The following is a 25,118-nucleotide window of genomic DNA, read 5'->3' on the forward strand; positions in this document are numbered from 1 at the left end:
CATTGTGAAAAATTAATTTGTGTTTTTGTGGGAAGTGATATCTATATGTTACATGTTCTGGAACGGTTTTCATTAGTATAAGAATTGTTATAGAGTAAGATGATATTTAGTAGTACACTAGAGCTTCCATTGTCATCATTGACTCTAATGATGATGACTAAGTTGTTCTACTTTTGACACTTGTTTTACTCTTCCTTCACTGATAAGTGATGATGGATGGTTTTCTGGGCGGTCTTCTCGTCGAGCAGAGGACAGGATGATTTAATACATTTCGTGCACTATTCAAACTGCTGCAAAGAGGAAACACTGCAGCAGGATCACAACATCATACAGAAAATCATGGACTCTAACTTCAAAGGTTGGTAAAACATCATCATCATCAACATCATTTTGGTTTTAATTAGGTTTAATTCCAGACTTGAATTGATCTCATATGAAAAATAAACATTAGAAATATGGATAAAAAAAGGGAAAGGTTAAAACAATGCTACAATGAACTGCTATTTGGGGCAGTATCAGACATTAACTGCATGCCTACCAGCATTAAAACCACACACATACGCATTGAATAAAGAGATTAAAACAGGTAGAATAGAAAATAATAGATTTAGTCCAATCTTAAGTGTATAGACATTTTAAGATAACATTGCAGTTATAAAAATAAAACTGCTCATGAAACTAGATTATAGTAAACAAAATATTGTGTATTAAATATTATTGCAAATTAGGTATTTTGCACATTATTATATGCTAATACATTACAATATAAGTCTTGTTGTGTTAAGTGTTGTGAAGTTCAGAGGTGGTGTAGGGGCATTGTTTCTGTGGAGTGCAGTTGATGAACATGCTTTCAGGAAAGTAAAGTTGAAGAAAATAACTTACATCTACTTGGTTTAACTCTGCAGGCATCTTGTGGCTGACACTCGTTCTCTTCACTCTGCCTCGGCTCACCTGCCACATTAACTGTCCTCCAAAATGCACCTGTAAGGATCAAGTTTTCTGTTCCGGCAAAACCATCAAAGAGGTACCGAGGGATCTTCCTCTCAACACAACCAAGCTGGAGCTTTTTAACACCAAGATGAACGTACTGCAGGAGCACAGCTTTACATTCCTGCCCCTGCTGTCACGTTTAATTGTGTTCAGAAGCCAACTGCACATCATCCATCCCATGGCCTTCCGTTCTGTTTCAAAGATCAGGTCCATCATGCTGAAGTCCAGTTACCTTTCCAACCTTCCTGCTACGGTTTTCAGTACGCTCACTGAACTGGATCAGCTGAGTTTAGAAGAGAACCAGCTGGAAACCATTTCTCCAGAATTGTTCAAAGGACTTGTTGCGTTGCGGCAACTGAGCCTGAGCTGGAACAAACTGAAACGTCTCACTTCAAATGTTTTTGATGACTTGGGCAACCTCACACTTCTGAACCTCGGCAGGAACTCCATATATGAGCTTCCATCTACCATATTTCACAGTTTGACTAAACTTGAAGCGCTTTATCTCTATTACAACCAGTTCAATGAGCTGCAACCTGGGATCTTTGATAGACTTGTCGCCCTTCAGGATCTAAGAATACAACAAACTCAGATAAGCAGTCTTCCTCCTCGGGTGTTCTGGCAGCTAAGGAACCTAAAGGTCCTCTATCTGTCCAACAATCGACTTCAGACTGTCCCAAAAGAGAGTTTCTACCATATGCCAATGCTGAGGTCTCTTAGCTTACATAAAAACCCGTTGATTTCTCTTCCTGATCAGCTAATGGGTCACATGCCTGACATGAGAGAATTTAATTTGTATGGAACCAACCTCACCACTGTTCCTGGAAACCTTTTTGCTAATATGTCTGGACTGTTAAGTCTTAACTTTGGGGAGAATGCTTGGCTGAAAGACTTGCCTTCAGACCTCTTCTGCTGCCTCCCCAACCTTCAAAATCTCACACTGCAATCCAACAACCTCCATCATCTTCACGCTCAGCTGTTCTCAAGACTAACCTCACTACAAGTACTTCGTCTTCATCAAAATAAGCTGCAGAACCTACCGTCGGACATTTTTCAAGGCCTTGGAAAACTTTCAATCATTGATTTGAAAGAAAACCAGCTCAAGACTCTCTCAGGTGATATTTTCTTATCAAATGTAGCTCTGAGAGAGGTCCATCTGAGTAACAACACCTGGAACTGTAACTGTAGCATCAGAGGTTTTGCTAAATGGATAAGCGAGAATGAGCATGTGGTTCCTGACAGAGAGGATACTCAATGTCTTAGTCCGATGCACAATGTCAATCGTACCCTTAACTCTCTTCAGGACAAGGAGTTCGACTTTTGTGACGCTACAACAGTCAGTTATTTCACAACATCGCTGCAAACTCAAACCACCACCTTGCCTGATATAGAGGAGTTTTACTCCACCACAAAGACTTTGGTGACTGATGGCAGGTCCTCTCATTTCTATGACAAGTTGGTGGTTGAGAACGGTCCAGATTTTGTCCACCACAACATTCACAGCGGCTGGGTGTACGTGTGGTCGCTGCCCACTGATACGTCCCAGACAGGGCTCCTCATGTTTAGTCACCTCTTCCTTGTGGCCATAGGCGTGTTTCTTATTCTTGCTACCATGTATGTCATGTATCGCCTTGACAGGATTATGGACGAGTTAATGGCTTAACGTGTTATCAGTCCTGCTGCATGAGAGAAAAAGATAAACTGTCCTCTTCCCGTGCTGCAGTTTCCTGTTGTTGATTCAGTTGTTTATTCAGAAAGTCAGACATGGAATAAAAGCAAGAAATTGTGTGAAAAAGTTAAAGCCCAAGGTATTGTATGATATATAAATATATATATATATATATATATATATATATATATATATATATATATATATATATATATATATATACATACATACATTTTAGTACACAAAACAGCCTTTTATTTTCAGAGGTAGGCTGATGAAGGTCGACATTTTTATTCATCATTTGTTCATAATTTAATACAAGATATCTACCAATTAGGTATTGATAATAACTAGTTGCAATTTGAGGACTGATAAACTATTTCTATATTTATTCTCTAACTTATATTAGAGAAACAAATATCTTACTGTGTGGAATTGTGTCATTTGCACACTTAAAGCCACTTTTTCTTATTTTAGAATATTAATTGTCTTGTTCTATTACAAAATAATCCAAATGATGTTTGGAGCAAAGTTAAAGTCACATCCAGACTCTGTACAAAAGTTATTTTCAATTCAGGAGAGCAAATATGATTTAAGAGGTGTTTGTAAGTTTACTGTACAAAATGCAAAATGCAAAAAAAAAAAAATGTGTTTCAATAGTTGGGGTTTAATTAATGAATGATGCTTACTTGAGGCTAACAAATGAGAATAATGTATCTGTTCTTTATTTTCTTTATTCTTCTGGAAGCTGGTAGCTTAATTGAACAAGAATGTAGGATAGTCTTGTTCAGTCACTACTTAGTACATCATTGTTGACTTTCTTTTAACTGTCTATATTTTTAAAAAATATTGTATTTCGTATGAAGGCTAAAAATACTCAAAATCTTACATCATAGTGGTTGAAACGTTTGTGATGGGAATTCTCAACTTCTTTTTACTCCTGTGTGTACAGGGTTTTTGGACTGAGTCAGTCAGGCAGACTATTAGAAATAAAAAGCTTAATGGTATTTAAGGTGAGGGGGGTTCAATGTAACATAATATAATATAATATTTCAGTTTCAGTGACAGGGGGAGTCTTATGTTTAGCAACATTTCTTACCAACTATTTGCTCAATATTTAATATTAGATATATTGCAAACTATGACAATTCTTAAGTTGAAGGATAATGATTGGGAATTTTAATTAAAGACTGATCAGTAATTTTGGTAATTGTTGGAGTAAAAACATGCAAACATCTGCTGCCCAGCTTCTTTGATATACAGATTTTACATGTTGTTAACGTTACATGGACCAAACAATGAATAAGTTGATTAGGAAAATATATAACATATGAATGGTGAAAATATTTTTAGTTTTAAATGTAGATTTGCTTTGAGATGAATAAAATGTTTTAATTCATCTAATTTTGACAAAACAATTATCTTGAATTATAAGTTGGTATGTGTCATTGCTTTGATTGTTGCTCAATGTTAAATATATTAGCTTATAGCAGTGTGTTAATTGTTTGTGTCGCTGTTCATTACTTTGTTAAAACTGAAGGAGGTGTATTTTAAGCTTCATAAAGACAATTACGTCAACATCGCAAGCCATTTGTCTCCCTCTGGTGGCGTCATCTCTGAATTTCATGAGGAGACAATGCAATCATTTAATAAATACTCAAATAAATAAGATCATGACCAAATATGTTATGTATATTTTTTGATTTTTTGATTGCATATGTAAAAAATAAATGATTGTTTTTCTGTTCATTGTAGGTTTTTCTGCAGCTGAGGCGTGTAAAAATGCCATCAAGTTTTCATAATGATCTAATTCCTGCCTCACCCAGCAGTAATTATGTTGTTTTGTTTTACATCTGGAGTCTTATATGCATCAGACCAAGGCCACACCTTACGTTACAGCTGACACAAGCAAAAGCTATAACATCAGTTTCAGATGGAAGATAGTTAGTGGGTATTTGAGAATATGTGAATGTGTTGGTCTTACACTTCTCTTTATGTAAAATCAACACATTTCTAAAGAGAAAGTGAGCTCAGTTGTTTGTTGGGATTTGATGGCTTATATTTCTATCACTTAAATTAAAGTATACCAATACATGTAGTCGTACTGTATTATCTTGTACATATCTTATTATAGTAGTCCTACTTGGTACTTATTGCTTATTTTATTGTTTATTTTATTATCTCTATTCTATTTTTATTTTCTACTGCTGTATTGTGTGAAGAGCAATGGTAACACCGAATTTCTCCCTGGGATTAATAAAGTATTTCTGATTCTGATTCTGATTATAATCAAACTTACACTTATGTAGCCATTTCCTGCAGTGTGTGTTTTTAGTTCAATCCAACACACACGCACACACAGCTGAGTATGTTATCTGAATCACAGCAATGAGGGAAAAATGTGACTTCTCAAAATTAATCACATCATGGATACTGGAATCAGAACATTTATCATAATAGCCTTCAAAACAGGAAGCTCAGATGCAGTCATCTCTCAGCAATCAGAGGGCAAGGGGCCAAATAAAACCTGAAATGACTCTTTTCTTACTCAACATTGCCCCTGTCGTTTCACAAGACCCCATCATGACACAAAACCACAAGAACTTGCACATAGAGGTGGTTCCTTTTTTTAAATAGTTCAATGATCCCCAAACACATAAGTTATCTGAAAATATACTCCAAAAAGCATTTTGAAAGGTACTCTATATTTTATCCTGAAGTTGAGTTATAACTAGAATAGTATTATAAATTAATCTCTTTCAACTTTGTAACTATCTTAACTTGTAAATACTAAATTAAATTTGTTGTTGTAGCTGTTTTAGGTTAAACAAAAGAAAGTGTTTTATTTTTTCAAGATTTTAAGAGCTTTTAAACTTCCACATCATGGCAACAGATGCCATAAATTCTTGGAGAAGTGATTGGACTTTTAAACAAACAGAAAACAAAAGAGCATGAATTGGTGAACAGCACCCAAGTTCATCGCTATGACAACGGGTGATTAGGCCTTTCCAGTACGCTGAGCTCGCACAACAGTGGGTATAACCAGTCCCCCTCCCACACACACGCACACACACACACACACACACACACGCACACACACACACACACACACACACACACACGCACACACACACACACACACACACACACACACACACACACACACACACACACACACACACACACACAAAGCAAAGCAAAGACAGTAAGGGAGGGTGAGTGTATGGAGAGGAAATTCCACTGCAGGGGTTACAGAGAATATTTGACCAAATTCCAAAACAAGTGTAGAAGATTAAAGATTAAAAAACAAATTTTGTACTATTCTAACCTTAAATTTCTCAATAATCAATTCATTTTAAGTCAGTATTCGGAAGAACAGCTTAACAGACTATTGTTTAAACTGTTTTTTTAAAATGTCATGGATTAGTAGATACATATTTAAAAGAGGAAAAGAGTAGTATTATCCAATGGTTGCTTTTTTTTTATGTCTAAAAGAAAGCTTCCTCCCTACGTACTTACCCATGACCTTTTGACCTTTACACAAAGACATGGAATATAATAATTCAGAAAACACTGCTTGCTGTATCCTGCTTCACAAAAAAACAAAAAACAACAACAACTTGACTCTCTCAAATCTTTAACATTGTTTTACTGCCTTAAATGACTAGGCCCCACACTGCATACGTGATATGCTAACTGGATCGCTGCCTGAGATCCTCCTGTAGGGCCCTAATAGCGGGTCCTCAAACCCGACTCGACTGGTCACAAAAGGTGATCGAGCCTTTGCAGTTCAGACCCACAGCCGTGGAACTCCCTGTCTGCAGATCTCACACAGATTCTTAAAACTACTTTTTACCTGTTTGCTTTTCTTAACCATTGGCGTTGTCAGGTAGTGCTTTGCCAGTTTTGTATTGACAGATTTGTGAAATGGATGTTTGGGTCTTATTTGCCAGTTTATTTGCCTTCATTGTTTTTGGTGATTTGTGCTTTTGTTTTAAGATTTCGTTTAATATTAATATTGTTTAATATTATTAGTGTAGGAGTAGAAATGTTAGTCCACATTGAATAACATATTTCTGAACTTAATGATAGAAAGGGCCCTTTTTTTATGTCTTTCAGTATCATTACAGTTATATCAGAAAAACATCATGTTCCAAGTATCCATTTTGAACACAGTTTTCACTGAGTGCCTATACGTTAACTCCGCCCTCATTATCTGTTATCTGTGGTGAGGAAGAGGTTTGATAAGTTACAGAACTAATGGATTAACGTACAGCAGCACGGGAATGTAAACGCAGTAGAGCACTAAGTTACATCATGAATACATCATACCTGTTATGTTTAACTTAGTCTCATGAAACCAAATGGTGTCTTCAGGAGCTCAACTACAACAGCAGGGAAAGGCTCATTTCTTACAGAGTTTACAATAAGAAATCTGTTTCTTTATTTTCCTAAACATCCCTATACAGGAGATCAATAATAATGTCTAGAGTAAAACAGTTGTTTCCAGGTTTTTTTTTATTTTTTGCGTACCTTTTGGATCATCTTGCAAGCTGTGAAACCCAACTGCTGATTTCAGGGCGAAGCTGCCAAGTGCTCAGACCATAAAAGCAATGCCAAACATGAGATGTCATACCCAAGACATGTGCAGCTGTTAGATCAACTTGAACACTCAAAAAAAGATGGCAAGGATAAATCAAAGTCACAAAAAAAACAAAAAACTAACCTCATTGTTTTTGACCAAACAAAGTTCTCACCCTCCCTCTAAACCAAACCTCCAACATAGACACACCTCTTTCCCATGGCCGAACAGAACAAAAAAACATGTAATTACTTAAATGAAAACATATGGATCCCTTAAGATGAAACACAGTTCACATTTCCCCCTTCTAACAAGCACAGACACCAAAGGGTGGGGCCTCCCCTATGCGTGACCCCCCCCCCCCCCCCACACACACACACACACACACACACATACACACACACAAGCACATTTAGCAAAAAAAAAGTGAGCGTGAGTGCATGAAAGGCAGAGAGGGGGCTGGGGGAGCAGCCGGGACACTAAAGCCCCAGAGAAAGTAGCTTTAGATTTCATGAGCTAAGGGCAAAATTTGAAGACAAATAGATTAGTAAAGGGAATCGAGCGATGACGAAGAGCAGGAAAATGTGATGGTGTGAAAGTGTGTACGACGCTGGAAACTTTCATCAGAGGATTTGTAAAGCTGAGGAGGAAGGGAGGACGTACATAAAAGATAACCACACCAACTCTCTGTCAGCATTCATTCACCACAGGAGGTAAGTTCTGCAAAACAACATGCTGTCCCTGCTTAACATTGTGTTGATTGATACTTACTTAACATACTCATGTCAGAGATAATAATCAATGAGCAGCAGTACGTTTGTGTTTTTTAATCACAATTCTATCTTAATTAAAACACTTTTGTGAATAATTGAACCTTTAATTTCATGTTAAAACTATCAAAATATTATGAATTTTCACTGAATTGAGAGACTACAGGAACTACTTTTTGTATTTGGTGAACTTAATGCTCCTGTGAGTAACTTTTGGTCTTCATCGAGGACCCATTTGGACTAAGCTGTAACTTTTGTTGCTCTGCTTATATTGTCCTGTACAAGTGTAAGTGTTTTTTTGACTTAAAAAAATCATCCTGATTTATTTCGACAACATCATCACATCATTTACTTTGATTTGCTGTGGAAAATGTGAACAACGTTTGTTTCTGTAGGGCCCTGTTAATCACTTTGTCTGACATCTATCCAGCAGCAGAGGTTACAAGCTTTACAAATTACTAGTAGTGATCAATCCTGTTCCTCATGGGGTTGTTTTGCTCATTAGGTCATATAGAGGCATCACTATTAACTTATTTCTGTTTTATAACCATCTCAAAACTCCTCACATGAGCTTAAAGGGTTAACACTGAGTCGGATAGAGAGGTAATGAAAACTTGTAAAGCAAAACATAATTTAACTTCTTGAGCTCGACTCCTGGTCCGTGGTGGTACAGTCTTACACTTAGCTATTTCATAACAAAGTTCTGATCCCTCAGCTATGTCTAGCTGGAAAAAAAACAAAGTAATTATTGGTGAACTGGAAATGCTTTAGCCATTACACTGTACTGCAGACTATACCAGTCTGGTCCAGTCGAGACAGACATTGGTTTTGCTTGGAATGATTTTGGACCAGAGAGGAAACATTGTTTAGTTGCGGGTTTTAAATTCATACTTCAGAGGATTCTTGTGTTCTTTTTTTTTGCTGTGTGCTTATGTTTTTCTATCCGACGCATATATCTAAAGAGAGGAACTACATTGAGAGAACCCATTGCTCAGCGGATAACTGACTTTTAGTTTCCAACGATGGCATAATCAGAAACACATCCCTGACTTGAATGTGACCTCGGGCCCTTCAGACTCAGTAAAGAAAAGTGAAGTGGTGAGTACAATAAAACCAGAGAGAGCTGCCCCGTGAAACCTTAAAACCTCATTTAAAAAAAAATAAGAAGGAAAGTTAGAAGTTGTATTAGGGGCTGTAAAAATAGGTCAATAGTGGTAGTACTGACAGGATTGGAAGAGACGAATCACATGTTTCAATTAGCAGAGTTAAATACTTACAACAACAATAGGAACATTATTATATTTTCCATTTTACTGCAGGCACTCAGCAGCCAACACCTGTTATTAAAACAGGCATGACACAAAATGTCTTGAAAATGGGAACAGCTGTGAAATGCACAAGGCTGTATTGTACTAATACATTTATGTGAAAGAAAGAAAGAAAGAAAGAAAGAAAGAAAGAAAGAAAGAAAGAAAGAAAGAAAGAAAAGACATGTGGCTGTGCTTATTTTAGGGATATGCTGGTGGTCTCTTTAGAGAGTTACTTCCTTGGAAAAACACTTTCTGCACCCTAATACAGCTCGGCCACTAAACAAGTACTCATGTCTGCCAACCTTAAGTTGCATAAATTTCAAACAGGCTTCAATAGAGAATTGGATCAGTAAGAGTTGGCACGACTTTGTGTTTGGAGCCTCTAGTGCCATTACAAACAGTGAGCACAGCCTCTTCCACAGCCTCAACATGTGCAGCAGTCTGCAGTTTGAAATGTGTTGTTGATACAAAACATGTGGCACTTATTTGCTGCAAAAAAACAAAACTGTGTCTGTATTCAAAAAGGATATTATCAGCAGTTTGGAGACTTGTGTCTAAAAAGATTCTGCAACAAGCATTTCAGGTATATGTGAAACTGAGCAAATCTTCTGAATAAGTGATTTTAATGCCAAAAGGCTGATAAACATGGAGACTTACCAGCCAAACCTAATGACAATGCAGATGAGCATTGCTCCAAGCCACAAGCAAAATAGTACAATGCTTAGTAAGTCAATACAAATGGCTCCTTTCTGGTTAACACTGGAATGTTGAGGCTGCAACATTTTGGGGAGTGTTACAAATTAAAGTTACTTTCAGCATAACACTTTGCAGCTGTTCTTTACGAGAAAGGCAGAAACAGCCTCTACTGTCCTAGAAACAAAAATCTGTTGTTTCTTTTTTTGTACTACAAAGTCAAGATATTTTTTTCAAATGAAAGCTTAATCTCTTTTCTTGGCCTCACATTTTTGGTTAGACTCCCCCCCCCCCCCCCCTTTTTTTGTTTAGTATTCCGTCAAACTTTTTTTTTTCTTTCTTGATACTCTTTACACTTGAGTATAACCATAACCTAAGAACAGCTCAACACTGACATAAAGCACATTTTTTTTACACTTATATGTGAGTCATGTCTGCCTTGACAACTGAAGGCAAAAACTGAGAGAATAACGATTAATTACACAGAAAAGAAATATACCAACGTACTCATGGAGAGTACAAATGTATCTTTTTAGGATATAGCTGGAGGGGTCAAGGGGGATGCTGGCAGGGTTAAAATTCTGTCGGTCGCAAATGTATTTCCCCTGGCATATTATGTCACTATTCATTATGTCAACTGATCTTTGTAATAACATGCTTGAATTTTCCTACAGGGATGTAGACTTATTGCAAGGTGGTTCTTTCAAAATTAGTCAACACAATCTTTCAAAGCTAGGACAGTTTAAGAAGTATTGATTCTTTGGTGGGCAGCTGACACTAAAGGCATAATAACAAGGGGGGGGGAGCTCTTTTCCCTTTTTCTGACAAGATGGAAAGCTTCCTGCTTCATTACAGTTACAGGTCACAGTCCACCAGTGTTAGAGGACATTTAAAAGCTTTCAGTCGTAGTGAATGTTCATCAAGGGCTCCTTTAATGACAAAAAAGGGTACTCAGTATGCCATTAGTTTGACCTGTTCAAAGAGTCTTTAGCCATCTATTAATATCCGATAAAGGAGTCAAACCAACCTTAACACATCTCTTTCTTCTGTTCTAGAGAAATAATGGACCTGCCCTGGACTCTTCATGTGCTCGGACTTCTCTGTTCCCTCACCTCTGTTGTCTGGTCATGTCCAGATAGATGTGTGTGTCAAGGGACAAAAGTCTTTTGCAGTGGCCTCTCAGACTTCCCCAAAACGGTGTCCTCAACAAGTGCTGGCCTGTACTTGTCCAACTGCAGCATCTCCTTTCTGAAACCAGAGGACCTGACTGATCTCTCTAACACTCTCAGCATCTTTGTAGTTATAGACACTGGTCTGAGGGAAGTGCACCCTGGAACATTTGATTCCACTCAAAACATAAAAGCTTTAGGGTTTACCGGCACAGAACTACAAGATCTCCCTGAGGCCTTGTTCAAAAATCTGCAGAAGCTTGAGTCTATGAATCTGAAGAGTAACAAACTACTGGTCCTCCACCCTAATTGGTTTTCAACATTGACAGCTCTTAAAAACCTGGACCTTAGTAAGAACCAGTTCACTTCTGTACCTGTGGAAACGTTTCAGCCTCTCACTGAGCTGCAAAACCTTTTACTGTCTGGAAACAGTATTAGCCAACTATCTAGAGAGACATTTAAGGGTCTCTCTAAACTGCAAATATTACGCCTTAATAAAAATGTATTAAAGGAGTTCCCCTTAGGCAGTTTGGATGACCTTGGCAACCTACAGGAGCTATCACTACACGACAATCAAATCACTCATCTCCACCCTGATCTATTCTCTAAGACTTTGAGACTGCAGAAGCTCTTCCTCTCCAAGAACAGGCTCACATCTCTTCCACAAGGGGTTTTCCTAAACCTGCCGCTGCTTTCCCAGATCTCCCTTTATGATAATCAGTTAGAGAGTCTGACACCAGGGGTATTTGGGCCAATGGCTCTGCGGGAGTTGTGGCTGTATGACAATAAGCTGAGTCGTGTGGAAGATGACACATTCAGGAACCTGACCCAGTTGCGGCTCTTGGTGCTTAGTCGTAATCACATTAACCATGTATCCACCTGGGCCTTCAGAGGGTTGGAACAGCTGGGGGAAGTTTCGCTTCACACCAATCTGCTCAAAAAACTTCAAGCTGGGACTTTCCAAGGTTTGCCCAGTCTGGTGAACATTTCCTTAGAGCACAACTTCATTAGCTCCCTCCCTTCAGGTTTCCTTCAGGGCCTGAGCGACCTGGGACAAATCGACTTGAAAAATAACTCTCTTCCCAACCTACCACAGGAGACTCTAGATGCCCTAAATGTGGCCCAGGAAGTACTCCTGCAGCAGAACCCCTGGAAGTGTGACAAAGATATTCTTCCACTCAGAAACTGGCTGAGACAGAATCCATCAAAAACCAACCAAACTCTGGTTGTATGTGAAACACCTTTCAGTCTGAATGGTGAGGTAATCGCTCTGCTGGCAGACGAGAACTTGATGCCTCTCAGCACTACTGAGGAGCCTGCATGGACGTCGACAGAGAAAAGGAGGAAACCCCACACCCATCCAACCAGACGAAGTACCTCCTCACCTTCAGTCAAGACCACCCCCACCTCAGATCACAAGGAAGTCACCAGCGGCGGACAAGGACAGGGGGAAAATGGAACAGTGTCAAATGACACTTCAATCATTCTCATTATCATCGCAGTCGTGTCCACTGTCATCATCAGTACCGTCATCATTTGCTGTTTGTGCTGGAGACGGAATAAGAAAGGCAGGGGAGATTTAAGCCGCAGAAATAAGAACTCTGTGCTGTAGGATCGACCACACAACATCAGCAACCCAATAACTGATTACTGTGGTTTACTTTGGAAATGTTGACTGTAGAGTAGATTTTTAGGACCTTGAAGGCAGCGGTTATTACATCTCCAGCTCCATATACCTGCTGAACAAAAACATCATTAGCTTTAGGTTTGAGTTGGTTTTAACATTCACCAGCAAGTATTGCTTTTAATGTTTACTGTAAAAAGAGAACGGATATTGAATGTACTAGCTGTAAAACTACCCACTCTTGGCAACACAATCATGTTGGTGAATGTAACCTCTCACGCCTAAAACAGAGCTGTCTTTGTAGGGAAATTAAGCCTGTATTCAGTATTTTCTTGGCTCTATTTTTGTTTTTCTGTGATAATAACTGTTTGACAATGGCTTTCTTATGCTTACAATAATACATTTAGGAGACGGTTTAACTTGTTTTACAAAATTGCTCTTCTATGCAAAATCTAACGTTTCATTTTGACTCTACTGGAACAAAAATATTGTTTGGGTTTGTATAATTTAATGCCACTGTACATGGAATAAATGCACTATTAAGTGGGAGAAAATCTCACTTTGTGTCAATCAATCACTATACTAAGTTATTGTATCTTTTCATATCATTTAGGATTGTAGAAAAGAGGTTAAAACTCCACTTAAATTCTTGTGAAGAGTATTTTAGAAAAATAATCTAAAAAAAAAGGTTTAAAAAAAAAATTAAATAGAAAGTTGCATTGATGACATACATTATAATATATTTTAGAAATGGATAAAAAAAAGTGTGAAAGCATTTGGTTGTTGTTACTTAAACAGCATTATGGGATATTTTATCTATTTAAATATATAATCTATATTTTATTATTAGTGTTAAACAGAACCGAAAGTCCTAGGTTCTGTGAAGGTAAGGGGGGTCAGCATGATACTAAATCACAAACATTTAGTGTTACATTCACAGGAATCTGTTTTTGTAAGAAAACAAATAGTTTTCATGATTGATTGTTGTTTAGTCAGCCAGTCACTTAACTTATGTTTACTTTCCTTTATATATATATATATATATATATATAAACGACTGCCATCTAATGGACAGAAGTTGACATAATATTTAAATCTATTGGCTACAATCCAAAAATGATATCCCTTGCCTGGCCTGAAATGACAGAGACCAGACAAAACAAAGGGGTCACAAATATTTTACATTTGTATGTCTAGTTGTTTCCTGACAATAACAATGTTCTAATTAGGAAGTCTAATCAAAACATAATCAGCAAACTGGAGAAAGAGAAAAGGGAGGAAAGGCATACAATTTGTCGTCCTTTTTCCTTCTTCTGTGGGCGCAGGTTCATTTTTCAAAATGACTAGAGGTTTAAATACAAAGGGGAGAATGTTTAGAGTGTGTTCATGATCCTTCTGCTCTCCTTAAAAGATAGAAACTCATACCTTTCACATATGATGGATAGGAGGTGAAAGCTTAATCACAGATATCAAATTTTAAGACCTCTATCCATTTATAAATAATGGCAGGAAGTGTTTTAAAAAAGCTTTAATGCCTTCATTCTTATTATTGAAAGAATTTGCAGATGATGTAAAAGCGTCAACCACTGAAATGGATAGTCGTGCATCATAGCAGTGCAGTAGCTGGCTGAAACATGGCTCTTATCTGGAGCTGCAGACGTGTGTTGCACCACGCCTCACATAAACATAGACGCTAAAGATAACGAATGAGACTGAGTTTGTTTGGGTCTCTTCTCTGCTTTAACAATAATTTCGTCCTCAGTCCTGAAATAAAAAGGTAGGAAAATGTTTTATTTTTTGTATTTTACATCAACAACACATAGATTGAATGAAAACAGAAATAACACAGATGTTCTTTACATTATAAAAGTCATATTTCTTCTCAAAAAACAAAACATGTCAAAGTACCTTCTAAATTGTATGAATTAAAATAATGTCAATACTCAATTTCACAAGTTATTAATTACTTTATTTTATCTGTCTTATAGAGATGTTGAGGGGAGAAATTGTTGTTCTTTTTCTGTCTTTACTGTTTGAGACTTCATCAACTCAAAACAGTCAAATGACGAAAGCAAACCGAGAGGTTTTTGGTCGAGAGACGAAGGAAATCCCAAAGGTCCTGCGACCAGGTGTGACAGAGTTTTTCTTTGTGGAAAGTCAGATCACAACAATACCCAATGAAGCCTTTGCTGAACTCCCATTTCTAACAAACTTGGAGTTTATAAACACCAACACGACTAATATTGGGCCGGAAGCTTTTGCAGGCTTGGTTAACCTCACGCACATTGAGATCTCCAGCAATCCACTTACATCAATCCCATCTGGAGTCTTTAAAGACCTCCGTAACTTAGTGAAAATTTCACTGAGACTTAACAAACTGCGTCGTCTGGACAAAGGCTTATTTGACGGCTTAAAAAAAACACAGGAACTCATGCTACATGGGAACCAGATCCAAACTATTGAAGACGGGACTTTTGATGATCTTGAGGACCTTACACTCCTCCATTTAGCTAAAAACAATCTCTCTGCCGTGCCTGCCAAATGGTTTTCAAAGTTGAACAAACTGCTGACATTGCGGCTCCACGAGAATCAGCTCACCACCATTCCTGAAGACATTTTTCTGAATTTGCCAAATTTGACGGAAATTAACTTGAGTGGAAACAAAATTGCAGAATTGTCACCAAATTTATTTCCACATAAAGACAAACTAATTAAGCTGCAATTAGATAATAATCTCCTGATTAGTTTACCTGAAGGTTTTTTCAATGACTTCAGGCAGCTTAAAACACTGACACTACAAAAGAATAAACTGATTCATCTGCCGTCTGTGCTTTTTGGAAAACTGCCCAAACTGACTGACTTAAGTTTCAGCCAAAACAAGCTAAGCTCCCTTCCTGAAGGAATAGTAAGCCCTCTGGAGAAACTCAAGAAGCTGGATCTGTCAAAAAATGAATTTGCCACTTTGCATTCTAAATATTTCGAAGGCGCTGAGAAGCTCATGGAGCTGAATCTACTGAACAACAAGATTGATTCGCTGGATGAAGATGTGTTTGAAAAGCTACAATTGCTGACAACGCTAAAACTAGCTCATAACAACCTGCAGACACTTCCTGGAGATATTTTCAAGCCTTTGACCAAACTAAAGAGACTTTATCTCAAGGACAACCCCTGGCGCTGTGACTGTAATCTGATTGATCTGCACAACTGGATGAAGCAAAACTCGGACAAGATTTTAGATTCTGTACTGTGTGATTATCCAACAGATCTAAAAGGACAGGAGGTCAGATCATTGACAGAGGATCAGTTTATTTGCCTCACCACTGTTGTTCCTCTAACCACAACCATCACAACAACTCCCTTGACTACAACATCACTCCCAACAACTTATCCAACGACCACCATCCTTACCACTACAACACCTCTTCCTACAACACCAACCACTGTTTTGCCAACCAGCACTTCATCCCTTATAACCACAGCTGCAACCACCACAACGCCCACAACTACAGAAACGACCACCATCCCAACTACAACGACACCTACGACTCCAAACACCACTACACCACCTACAACCACCACCACCACAATGACTACGACACACCGGACTACTGAACTAACAACCACCTCAATGACTACAACACCTCTTCCTACAGCACCAATCACCACTACACCACCTACAACCACCACAACGCTCACAACTACAGAAACAACAACCACCATGCCAACTACTACAACACCTCTTCCTACAACACCAACCACCACTAAACCACCTACAACCACCACCGCAACCACCACAACGCTCACAACTACAGAAACAACAACCACCATGCCAACTACTACAACACCTCTTCCTACAACACCAACCACCACTAAACCACCTACAACCACCACCGCAATGACTACGACACACCGGACTACTGAACTATCAACCACCGCAATGACGACTACAACAACTCTTCCTACAACACCAACCACCACCACACCTCCCACTACTGCACCCCCCTTTACCACAAAACCAACCACCGCCATCCTTACTACTACCACAACACCAGCAACCACTTTGCCAGCTTCAACTACAACCACCCCTGTCTACACCACTACACTTGCCACAACTACAACAACAATACCAACAACCACCATAATGTTAATAACAACTGCATCCACAACCATAATATTAACAACAACAGTTGCACCAACTACAACTTCACCAACAACCACATATACCACCATAATGACAACTGCATCTGCATCTACACTTGCCATTACAAAGACTTTACTCTTTACCACAATGAGTGTACCAACAACTTTGACAACAACTAGACCTACAAGTTCTAAAACCTCCACCACCATTCCCAGTACTACCCAGCCAACCACAGGCCAAACAATGACACCACCTCAACAAACCAGTCCGGTCTTTCCCTGTCTGATGGATCCATCCACTCAGGAGCCATCACCGTCCCTTACAAGTCCATACAAGAACAAAAGTCAGCGGTGTAAATCTCAGATGATGTTCTACACCACCCTGCTCGTGATGGAGGTCATCTTCACCCTGGTGCTGGCTAAGTTTACCCTTTCTCTGTTCCACCTGCTGCAGAGCAGGGAGAGGATGTACCACAGGGTCAAACTCACACGCTTCTCCTACAGGAGGGAGGTCATCCTCAGGCCACTGAGAGAGGCAGAGACTCACAGGCTTTAAACAGCAACAGCACTTGAAATACAGACCAAAATTGTTTGTATACAATGTGCTCAAGCAAGTTGGTTTTTCACTATAAGAATGTCTGATCGTAAATATTTATTGGCTGTAAGTTGTCACTGAAAATATGTATTCCGTCTTTAGCAAAAAAGGATTTTAAAAAGAATGCATATTCGGAAGGATGACATTTTTCTTCCTTAAAATGTGTTTGTCTAGTTCTGACTGAAACCCTGTAATTGAAGTAGATGTACAGTAGGGGGAGATAGAGATCTTAGAAACTTCTTATTAAACTCCTAATGAACTGAATCAGATGCATAGGCTTGTTTCTTCCGCACCTAGTTAAGTGCTACAATAGGGGTCAGCGGCTCAGATTAACATGAAAAACTGCTGAGGTGAATGGCCCCTGACTTATTAAAAAAATCTAGAAAGTTGTAACAATATTGGTTTGAAGACAAGAATGATTGGATAACTTGTATACAATAATTTGATATTCACATTTTAAATAAATTGATTATCACTTCATTTCACCGCTCCATCTCTTCTCCTAATGATTCATTAGTTTACTTTTTGCCTCTGCTGTTTTCCACACATCTGCCAAATATGGTTTACAGTAATTACAGTCAAGTACTTTCTTTTTTTGTTCCGAAGACACTTAAACATAAATATGTCATGTTTGTTTAATACTCAACATAATCAACATAATACATTTTGTTGTTTCCATGTCAGTTTTCTTTTTTTATTAGTAACATCCCCATCACACAGTCCAATCATTAACAGAATGGAAATGTTTCAGTCTTTAATAACTGTGCAATTATGAAAATCAGAATGACCTTTATTCTGAGAGCCGTGGAAAGAAAAGCTAATTTTAAAGGGAAGAATCATCCTGCAACCGTCAACCAACGATCTCGAGGAGCCTAAGAGAGCTCAAGAGCTCCCAGGAAAGTAGGTGGTTAGTGAATGAGATTTACAGATAGATACATGCAGTAATATGATGTACTGTATATGCAGAGAGAGAGAGAGAGAGAGAGAGAGAGAGAGAGAGAGAGAGAGAGAGCGAGAGAGAGAGAGAGAGAGGAGCTCAAGGTGCCAGTTCCCCCAGTAGTCTAAGCCTATAGCAGCATAACTAACTAGCCCTAACTATAAGATTTATCAAAAAGGAAAGTTTTAAGTCTATTCTTAAAAATACAGACTGTGTCTGCCTCCCGGACCCGGAAGATGATTCCAGAGGAGAGGAGCCTGATAACTGAAGGCTTTACCTCCCATAGCACACTTAGAGACTGTAGGGACCAGTAGCAGGCCTGCATTCTGGGACCGTAATGTTCTTGAAGGGTAGTACAGCACTAGTAGCTCCTTAAGATAAGATGGTGCCTGGCCATTTAGAGCTTTGTAAGTTTTATAGTGTGCTTAACAATTTAACTGATTTATCTATGTATCTTCAGGCAAAGGTTACATGAATCAAAGGGAGAGCAAATCAACAAGATATGGAGATGGGATTGGTAAATTCAAATGGTGCAAAAACTTCTTCTTCAAACTTTAGTCTCTGGTGTACCAGGAAAAACGCCCCTTTACCTTTTAGTGGCCTATGCTTGTTTATATGACCACACTGAAGCACAGGTATCTGTCCAGTCTGTTCTCATTTATGCACAAGTTATTTTTCCTGTCCTGCCCTCTGCTGGTGGAAAAATGTTACAACACCCTGAGCTATACAGGACCCATATCAGAAAGAAGAAAGGGGAGGCTGCAAACTCGGTTTGCAAGAATAATAACCTAAAACACCATACTTTTCACAAGACATGCAGCAATAGCAAAAGGGACATTACACCAAATATTTGGCAATTAAACTGTCTTTTAACAGACGAGAAGCAGTCTGCCGCTGACTTATTTTATAAACTCTTCTTTATATTTGTAAGTAATGTGTTAATGTAGGAGAGTATGTGATACATCAAAGATCTGACACTTTGTCCTCTATTTCTGTTGCGTCAAGTGTTGTATGTCTAATAACATACTTGGGACTGTGTGATGTTTGTGATAAGTCAAGATTTAGCTAGATTTAACTGATGACACAAACAGAATAAAGAATGGACTAGTTTGATCTTCAGAGTTGAGCCCAAAAAGTTACATCTTATGTCTTAAAATATTCACAGAGGATAAAACATTTGAAGATACGTGACAATGCATCCTTTTCTAGGACATAAAACTGAAGTATTTTACAGATAATATCTATTTAAAAAAAAAAAATAGTTACAGTAATTTGTCTCTCCACTTTGTTTTTGTTAAATCACATAAACCAAGTTAAGAAGTTTGTATATCTATTTCTTCTCTTCATATATGGCCATTAATGAAAGACACAAAAGTAATTAATATTAACAAGTAAAACAATTATTGGAACAAACAGACTTGTTCAGTTTTAAATAGTGCTCTGCAGAAAACATATTAACAAAACATAGATAGACATAGATTCATTTATTTTTTTATTTCTCAAATAACTAGCCCAATTGCAAACCAATTATACTATCAGATTGGAATTAGATTCATATTGCCACAAGCATCAAATACAACAAATATCAACAGTCATCAATCAAATATCCATCCATCCATTATCTATACTGCTTTTTCCCGTTGGGGTTATTCGCCAATCAATTACAGGGCTGACATATGAAGACAGACAACCAGCCACACATTCACACCTACGTGCAATTCTAGTGCCACTGATTAACTATAATAATTAATTCCAGAGGAGAGGAGCCCGATAACTGAAGGCTTTACCTACCATAGTACATTTAGAGACTGTAGGTACCACTAGCAGGCCTGCATTCTGGGACCGTAATGTTCTCGAGGGGCAGTACGGCACGAGTAGCTCCTTAAGATAAGATGGTGCCTGGCCATTTAGAGCTTTGTAAGTGAGAAGAAGGATCTTGAATTATATTCTAGACTGTATAGGGAGCCAGTGCAGAGAAGCCAACACAGGAGTAATGTGGTCCCTTTTCCTAGTTCTAGTCAGTACACGAGCTGCAGTGTTCTGGACTAGTTGAAGAGTCTTTAGAGACTTACCAGAGCACCCTGATAAAAGAGAGTTACAATAATCCAATCTGGAGGTAACAAATGCATTAACTAGTTTTTCTGCATCATTTTGCGACAGGATATTCCTGTTCTTAGATATATTACGAAGGTGAAAATAGGCTGTTCTTGAAATTTGCCTGATGTGAGAGCTAAAGGACATATCTTGATCAAATAGAACTCCTAGATTCCTAACAGTGGTGCTAGATGCCAGGCTGATGTCATTAAGGACAGTCAATGTCATGATTTAGTCTTGTTTAGTTTTGTTTTTCAGTGTTTAGTGTTTCTTCATGTTCTAGTGTGTTTTGTTCATTCTTGAGTTCTGTGTGTTTTTAGTGTTTCATGATTTAGTTTGTAGTTGTCCTCTGTGTTTCTTGTATTCCTGCCTGTGTGTTTCCCAGTGTGATTGCCCTGATTATCTTCACCTGTGTCTTGTTAGTCTCACCTGTATTTGATTACCCCTGTGTCTATTTAGTCTCTGTGTTTCCTCCCTCCTGTGTCAGTTCGTTGTATGTCAGTTTTTTGCTTGTGCGCCTCAGTGGCGCCCTGTTTGTGATCCCTGTGTTTTTTGTTGAACTTTTGAAGTAAGTTTTTGTTTAATTAAATAGTTTACTTAATTCTGCACTTGGGTCCACCTCTACCTGTTTTCCAACCGTTCGTGACATCACTAGAAAAAGTCTTTGAGGTTATTAGGGCCTAGCACAATAACTTCAGTCTTGTCTGAGTTAAGTAGCAAAAACTTTCTGATCATCCAGGTCCTAACGTCCTTAAGGCACGTTTCTATCTTGCATAACTGACTGGTGCCATCGGGCTTCATTGATATGCCATGCCATGACTCTCTGTCAGCCTGGCTACAGTGCTGAAAAGGTATCTAGGATTGCTTTTGTTTTCCTCGATTAGAGAGGAGTAGTAGGCAGCTCGAGCGTGACGTAGAGCCTTCATATATTTTCTATGACTATCCTGCCAGAATAAACGAGATTCTACCGTTTTGGTCGAGCGCCATATTCTTTCAAAACTTTGCGACGATTTTTTTAGAGTACGGGTTTCTGAGTTGAACCATGGAGCTATTCTCTGCTGTTTGATAACCTTCTGTTTTAGGGGAGCAATCGAATCAAGAGTAACTCTCAACGAATCCACTGCACTATCAACAAACTGATCTAGCTGAGAGGGACTAAAGCTATCATAAGAGTTTCCAACTGGGTTGAAACACGGTACTGAATCAAAAGCAGCTGAAATAGCTTCCTTAAATCTAGCTACAGCACTATCAGATAAACTTCTAGAGAGCACATTGTTATTAAGCAGAGATAATTCTGGTAGGACAAAGTCGGAAGTAATAAAAAAATGGTCTGATAGCAGAGGATTTTCTACGAAAACTGTAAAGTTTTGGATTTCAATTCCATAAGCTAAAACAAGATCCAGGGTGTGGTTAAAACGATGAGTAGGTTCATTTACACCCTGGGTGAAACCAATGGAGTCTAATAATGACATGAAAGCTGTGCTAAGGCTATCATTATCAACATCCACATGGATATTGAAGTCACCTACAACAATTATTCTATCACTGCTAAGGACTAAGTCTGATAAAAATTCTGCAAATTCAGATAGAAACTCAGAATATGGGCCAGGAGGGCTGTAAACTACAACAACTAGAACTGGCTGAACAGTTCTTGAGACTGGATGTGAAAGACTAAGAACAAGGCTTTCAAAAGAAGAAAAATTTGGCTTTGGTCGAGGGTTAACTAGAAGACCAGAATTAAAAATAGCTGCTCGTCCCTCGTCCGGTGTCTCGAGGTATATGAGTACAAAAATGACTGGCAGGAGTGGATTAATTCAAACTAACATATTCATCTCAACACAGCCAGGTTTCAGTCAAAAAAAGTAAATCAATATGCTGATCTGATATCAGATCATTCACTAAAAAAGATTTGGATGCTAAGGACCTAATGTTCAAAAGTCCGCAGTGAATTTTCAGATTTTTTTTTTTTTTAGCAAAATCGTATTCGTAGTTTTGATTCTAATGAGATTTTGACGATTTACGCCTTTTTTTTCTACGTTTGGATGACTTATAGAAACGGGTCTGGGCCGGGGGACAGACACAGTACCTATAGTATAGCTACAGTTCGATTCAGAATTACAGCTATAGTGACTGGGAGACAGATCTAAGGGAGGCGCAGAGAAGTGTGTAAGACTGCAGCTCTGCCTCCTGGTCTGAACGCTTTGTTGTTGTCAAGGCTGTTGTTAGGCACATTGAGTTTACTATTAATATCACATAAAACTCATCTACAAAAGTATTAGTATTAGAAAAAACATCAGTTCCCCCAAGGATGATGTTGAAAATAGCATTCAAAATTTTTGGGAGGTAAGGCACAGCAGTGAAGGGCAGGCTTTATGCGAGCCAGGGATGGTGGCTGAGCTCCTCCAGAGATGGACGTAGAGCAGTGTCTTTGGTTAGACAGAGTTGCAGCATGTCCTGGCAAGTTGGAGACAAATCCTTACTGATAGTTATTTTGCCGTCGAGAAAACTTGACGTCTCAAAGCGATCGTTCCAGTGCAGTAGGTCATACAGGACCACCCCAATCTGCCACACTGTGGTGGGACTGGCCCTGTAGGTTTTGTTCTGATTCCACTCTGGCGGTATGTGGGCAGAGGTACCACAAAAGATTCTGTACAAGGATGATTTTTTAAAAAAGCAGCTGAGCCCAAAGTCGATAACCCTAACACGTGGGAAGTCAGTGCTGGTTTCAATCAGGATGTTCTCTGCCTTGATGTCTCGGTGGAACACCTTCTTTGACTGAAGCTCCCTGGCTGCCTCTATTAGCTGCTTTAATATTAATCTGCTCTCCTCCTCCTGCATGGACCCTTCTTTGACCTCCATGTACTCATATAGGTCAACTGCAGGGACTGGACGCTCCAGGACCAGGATGAGCTCCTGGTCCAGATCATAGTAGTCAAGGAGGGAAATGGCAGCAGATTTACCAGCTTCTTTTCCATGTGCCATCTTAAGCATTACAGCCACCTCCAGAGGAAGCATCTTCTTGCTCTTCCTGACACTTTCATAGATTACGTTTTCCCTGGGGATATGCTTAATTGCCACTGGGACATAATCCTCTCTTCTGAAGCCAGCATAAACACACCCTTGGCCTCCAGCTCCTAGTGGGTTCAGTTGCTGGTACTTAGCCTCAAACGCTTGTCTGCTGGTTTCCCCAGAAGTGGCTGCAGTGGTTTTCTTCTTCTTCTCAGAGGACTCCAATGAGGATATGATGGCTTCCACACATCTCTCTTTGTGCTCACAGACTCTCAATCTCTTTCTGGGTCCATTGTTTTCTTCGAGGAGTTTCCTCTTCACCCTAGTGAAGTCCTCTAAGGGCACAGGATCAGAGCTCTTCAGCCTCTTTGAGATGCCTCCATCTTCTACCTCGGAGGCCTTTCTCTTTCTGGCCTGCTGGCCTCCACAGACAGACGTACAGACCTTCAATTTCCGTACAAAGCCAGAACCATTTTGGTAAGTGTGCACTGTTACCAGAGCAGCTGGAGGACGAAGATTTGTAAACATCTGGGATAGTGATTCAGAGATAAATGAACTCATTTTGAACTTGAAGTTGAATGGTGTTTGAACACAGTGTCCTGACATCAAAGACTAAACCAAACCAACACTTGTGAATTTTGTTAGTCTGAGACTTTAACTTCTAAGGTCTGAGAACGGAATCTTCAAATGTGCTTTTATTAAAAGGCCATAGAACACTTTGGTTTAAAAGTTCTAGAATTCTGCTGTGTGAGTGTGAGTGTGAGTGTGTGTGTGTGTGTGTGTGTGTGTGTGTGTGTGTGTGTGTGTGTGTGTGTGTGTGTGTGTGTGTGTGTGTGTGTGTGTGTGTGTGTGTGTGTGTGTGTGTGTGTGTGTGTGTGTGTGTGTGGTTGTCCTCATTTGGGCCGTATACATTGACTAGGTTTAAAGTAAGAGTGAGGATGTTACCATGAGCAATAACATATCTACCGGCTGGGTCTTGGATTAAATGTTTGCTAACTTACTTATATTCAGCTGCAGAATATTTCTGGCACCTGTATAATATTATAATCAAACAAGAACATATTCTCTTTTATATGCCTCACATCAATGTGGCTAAGCCAATCCCAAATTGATTCCATGCCAAGTATATTTTATATTTTAATTATATGTATGAAAGAGTATGAAGTGTTTACACTGGAAAAGTACATATTGAAAAGGGATTCAACCATATAATACGACTACTATTAAACCTAAATGTGACTGTAATGTTGAGTTTTTTTGAAAGTCAAAATGTTACAAAAAATGTCCTCCTTTTTAAAAAAAAGTTAATTCTCTTTGGATTTTTTAAGGGGCTGTAGCTCACCTACCATCCCTCTCATTTTTGATCCATCTACCACGACATCTGCCTGCTTGTGCATGAACATTTAAAAAGTACTATAAAAAGCTACTACTTCTTGTTTTTTTAAATCCTTATGAAATAAAATGAAACGTTGGATACCAAGGTGGATGCAGTGTTGGCACTGGACTAAGCTGCTAAAATTGCCAGAACCAGACTGT

The 25,118-nt window shown here is 38.8% G+C and overlaps 3 protein-coding genes across 3 annotated transcripts; 2 read left to right on the forward strand and 1 right to left on the reverse strand.

The window, feature by feature from the left end:
* The first annotated feature begins 295 nt into the window (after positions 1-295).
* LOC132971976 (uncharacterized) lies at positions 296-13,361 on the forward strand. The gene is made up of 4 exons (XM_061034808.1): positions 296-358; positions 906-2,647; positions 7,869-7,954; positions 11,070-13,361. Exons 1-4 carry the CDS (start codon positions 340-342, stop codon positions 12,793-12,795), a joined length of 3,573 nt encoding a protein of 1,190 aa, XP_060890791.1. The 5' UTR covers positions 296-339; the 3' UTR covers positions 12,796-13,361.
* Positions 13,362-13,640: 279 nt separating this feature from the next.
* Positions 13,641-18,022, forward strand: LOC132964146 (leucine-rich repeat-containing protein 15). Its single transcript, XM_061033613.1, has 2 exons — positions 13,641-14,584; positions 14,796-18,022. The coding sequence occupies exon 2, from the start codon at positions 14,798-14,800 to the stop codon at positions 17,501-17,503; it is 2,706 nt and encodes a 901-aa protein (XP_060889596.1). The 5' UTR covers positions 13,641-14,584; positions 14,796-14,797; the 3' UTR covers positions 17,504-18,022.
* Positions 18,023-22,943: 4,921 nt separating this feature from the next.
* LOC132971977 (serine/threonine-protein kinase pim-2-like) lies at positions 22,944-24,467 on the reverse strand. The gene has a single exon (XM_061034809.1). It carries the CDS (start codon positions 24,186-24,188, stop codon positions 22,944-22,946), a length of 1,245 nt encoding a protein of 414 aa, XP_060890792.1. The 5' UTR covers positions 24,189-24,467.
* Positions 24,468-25,118: the final 651 nt, after the last annotated feature.

Source organism: Labrus mixtus, chromosome 3 (assembly GCF_963584025.1).
Source record: "Labrus mixtus chromosome 3, fLabMix1.1, whole genome shotgun sequence".
Lineage (NCBI taxonomy): Eukaryota > Metazoa > Chordata > Actinopteri > Labriformes > Labridae > Labrus > Labrus mixtus.

Excerpts from the sequence above, each read along its gene's own strand:
- LOC132971976 (XM_061034808.1), top strand. Across the intron at positions 2,648-7,868 it reads GGATTATGGACGAGTTAATG|AGGATTTGTAAAGCTGAGGA; the intron begins GCTTAACGTGTT and ends AACTTTCATCAG. Across the intron at positions 7,955-11,069 it reads GCATTCATTCACCACAGGAG|AGAAATAATGGACCTGCCCT; the intron begins GTAAGTTCTGCA and ends CTTCTGTTCTAG.
- LOC132964146 (XM_061033613.1), top strand. The coding sequence starts at position 14,798 with ATGTTGAGGGGAGAAATTGTTGTTCTTTTTCTGTCTTTACTGTTTGAG.
- LOC132971977 (XM_061034809.1), bottom strand. The coding sequence starts at position 24,188 with ATGTCAGGACACTGTGTTCAAACACCATTCAACTTCAAGTTCAAAATG.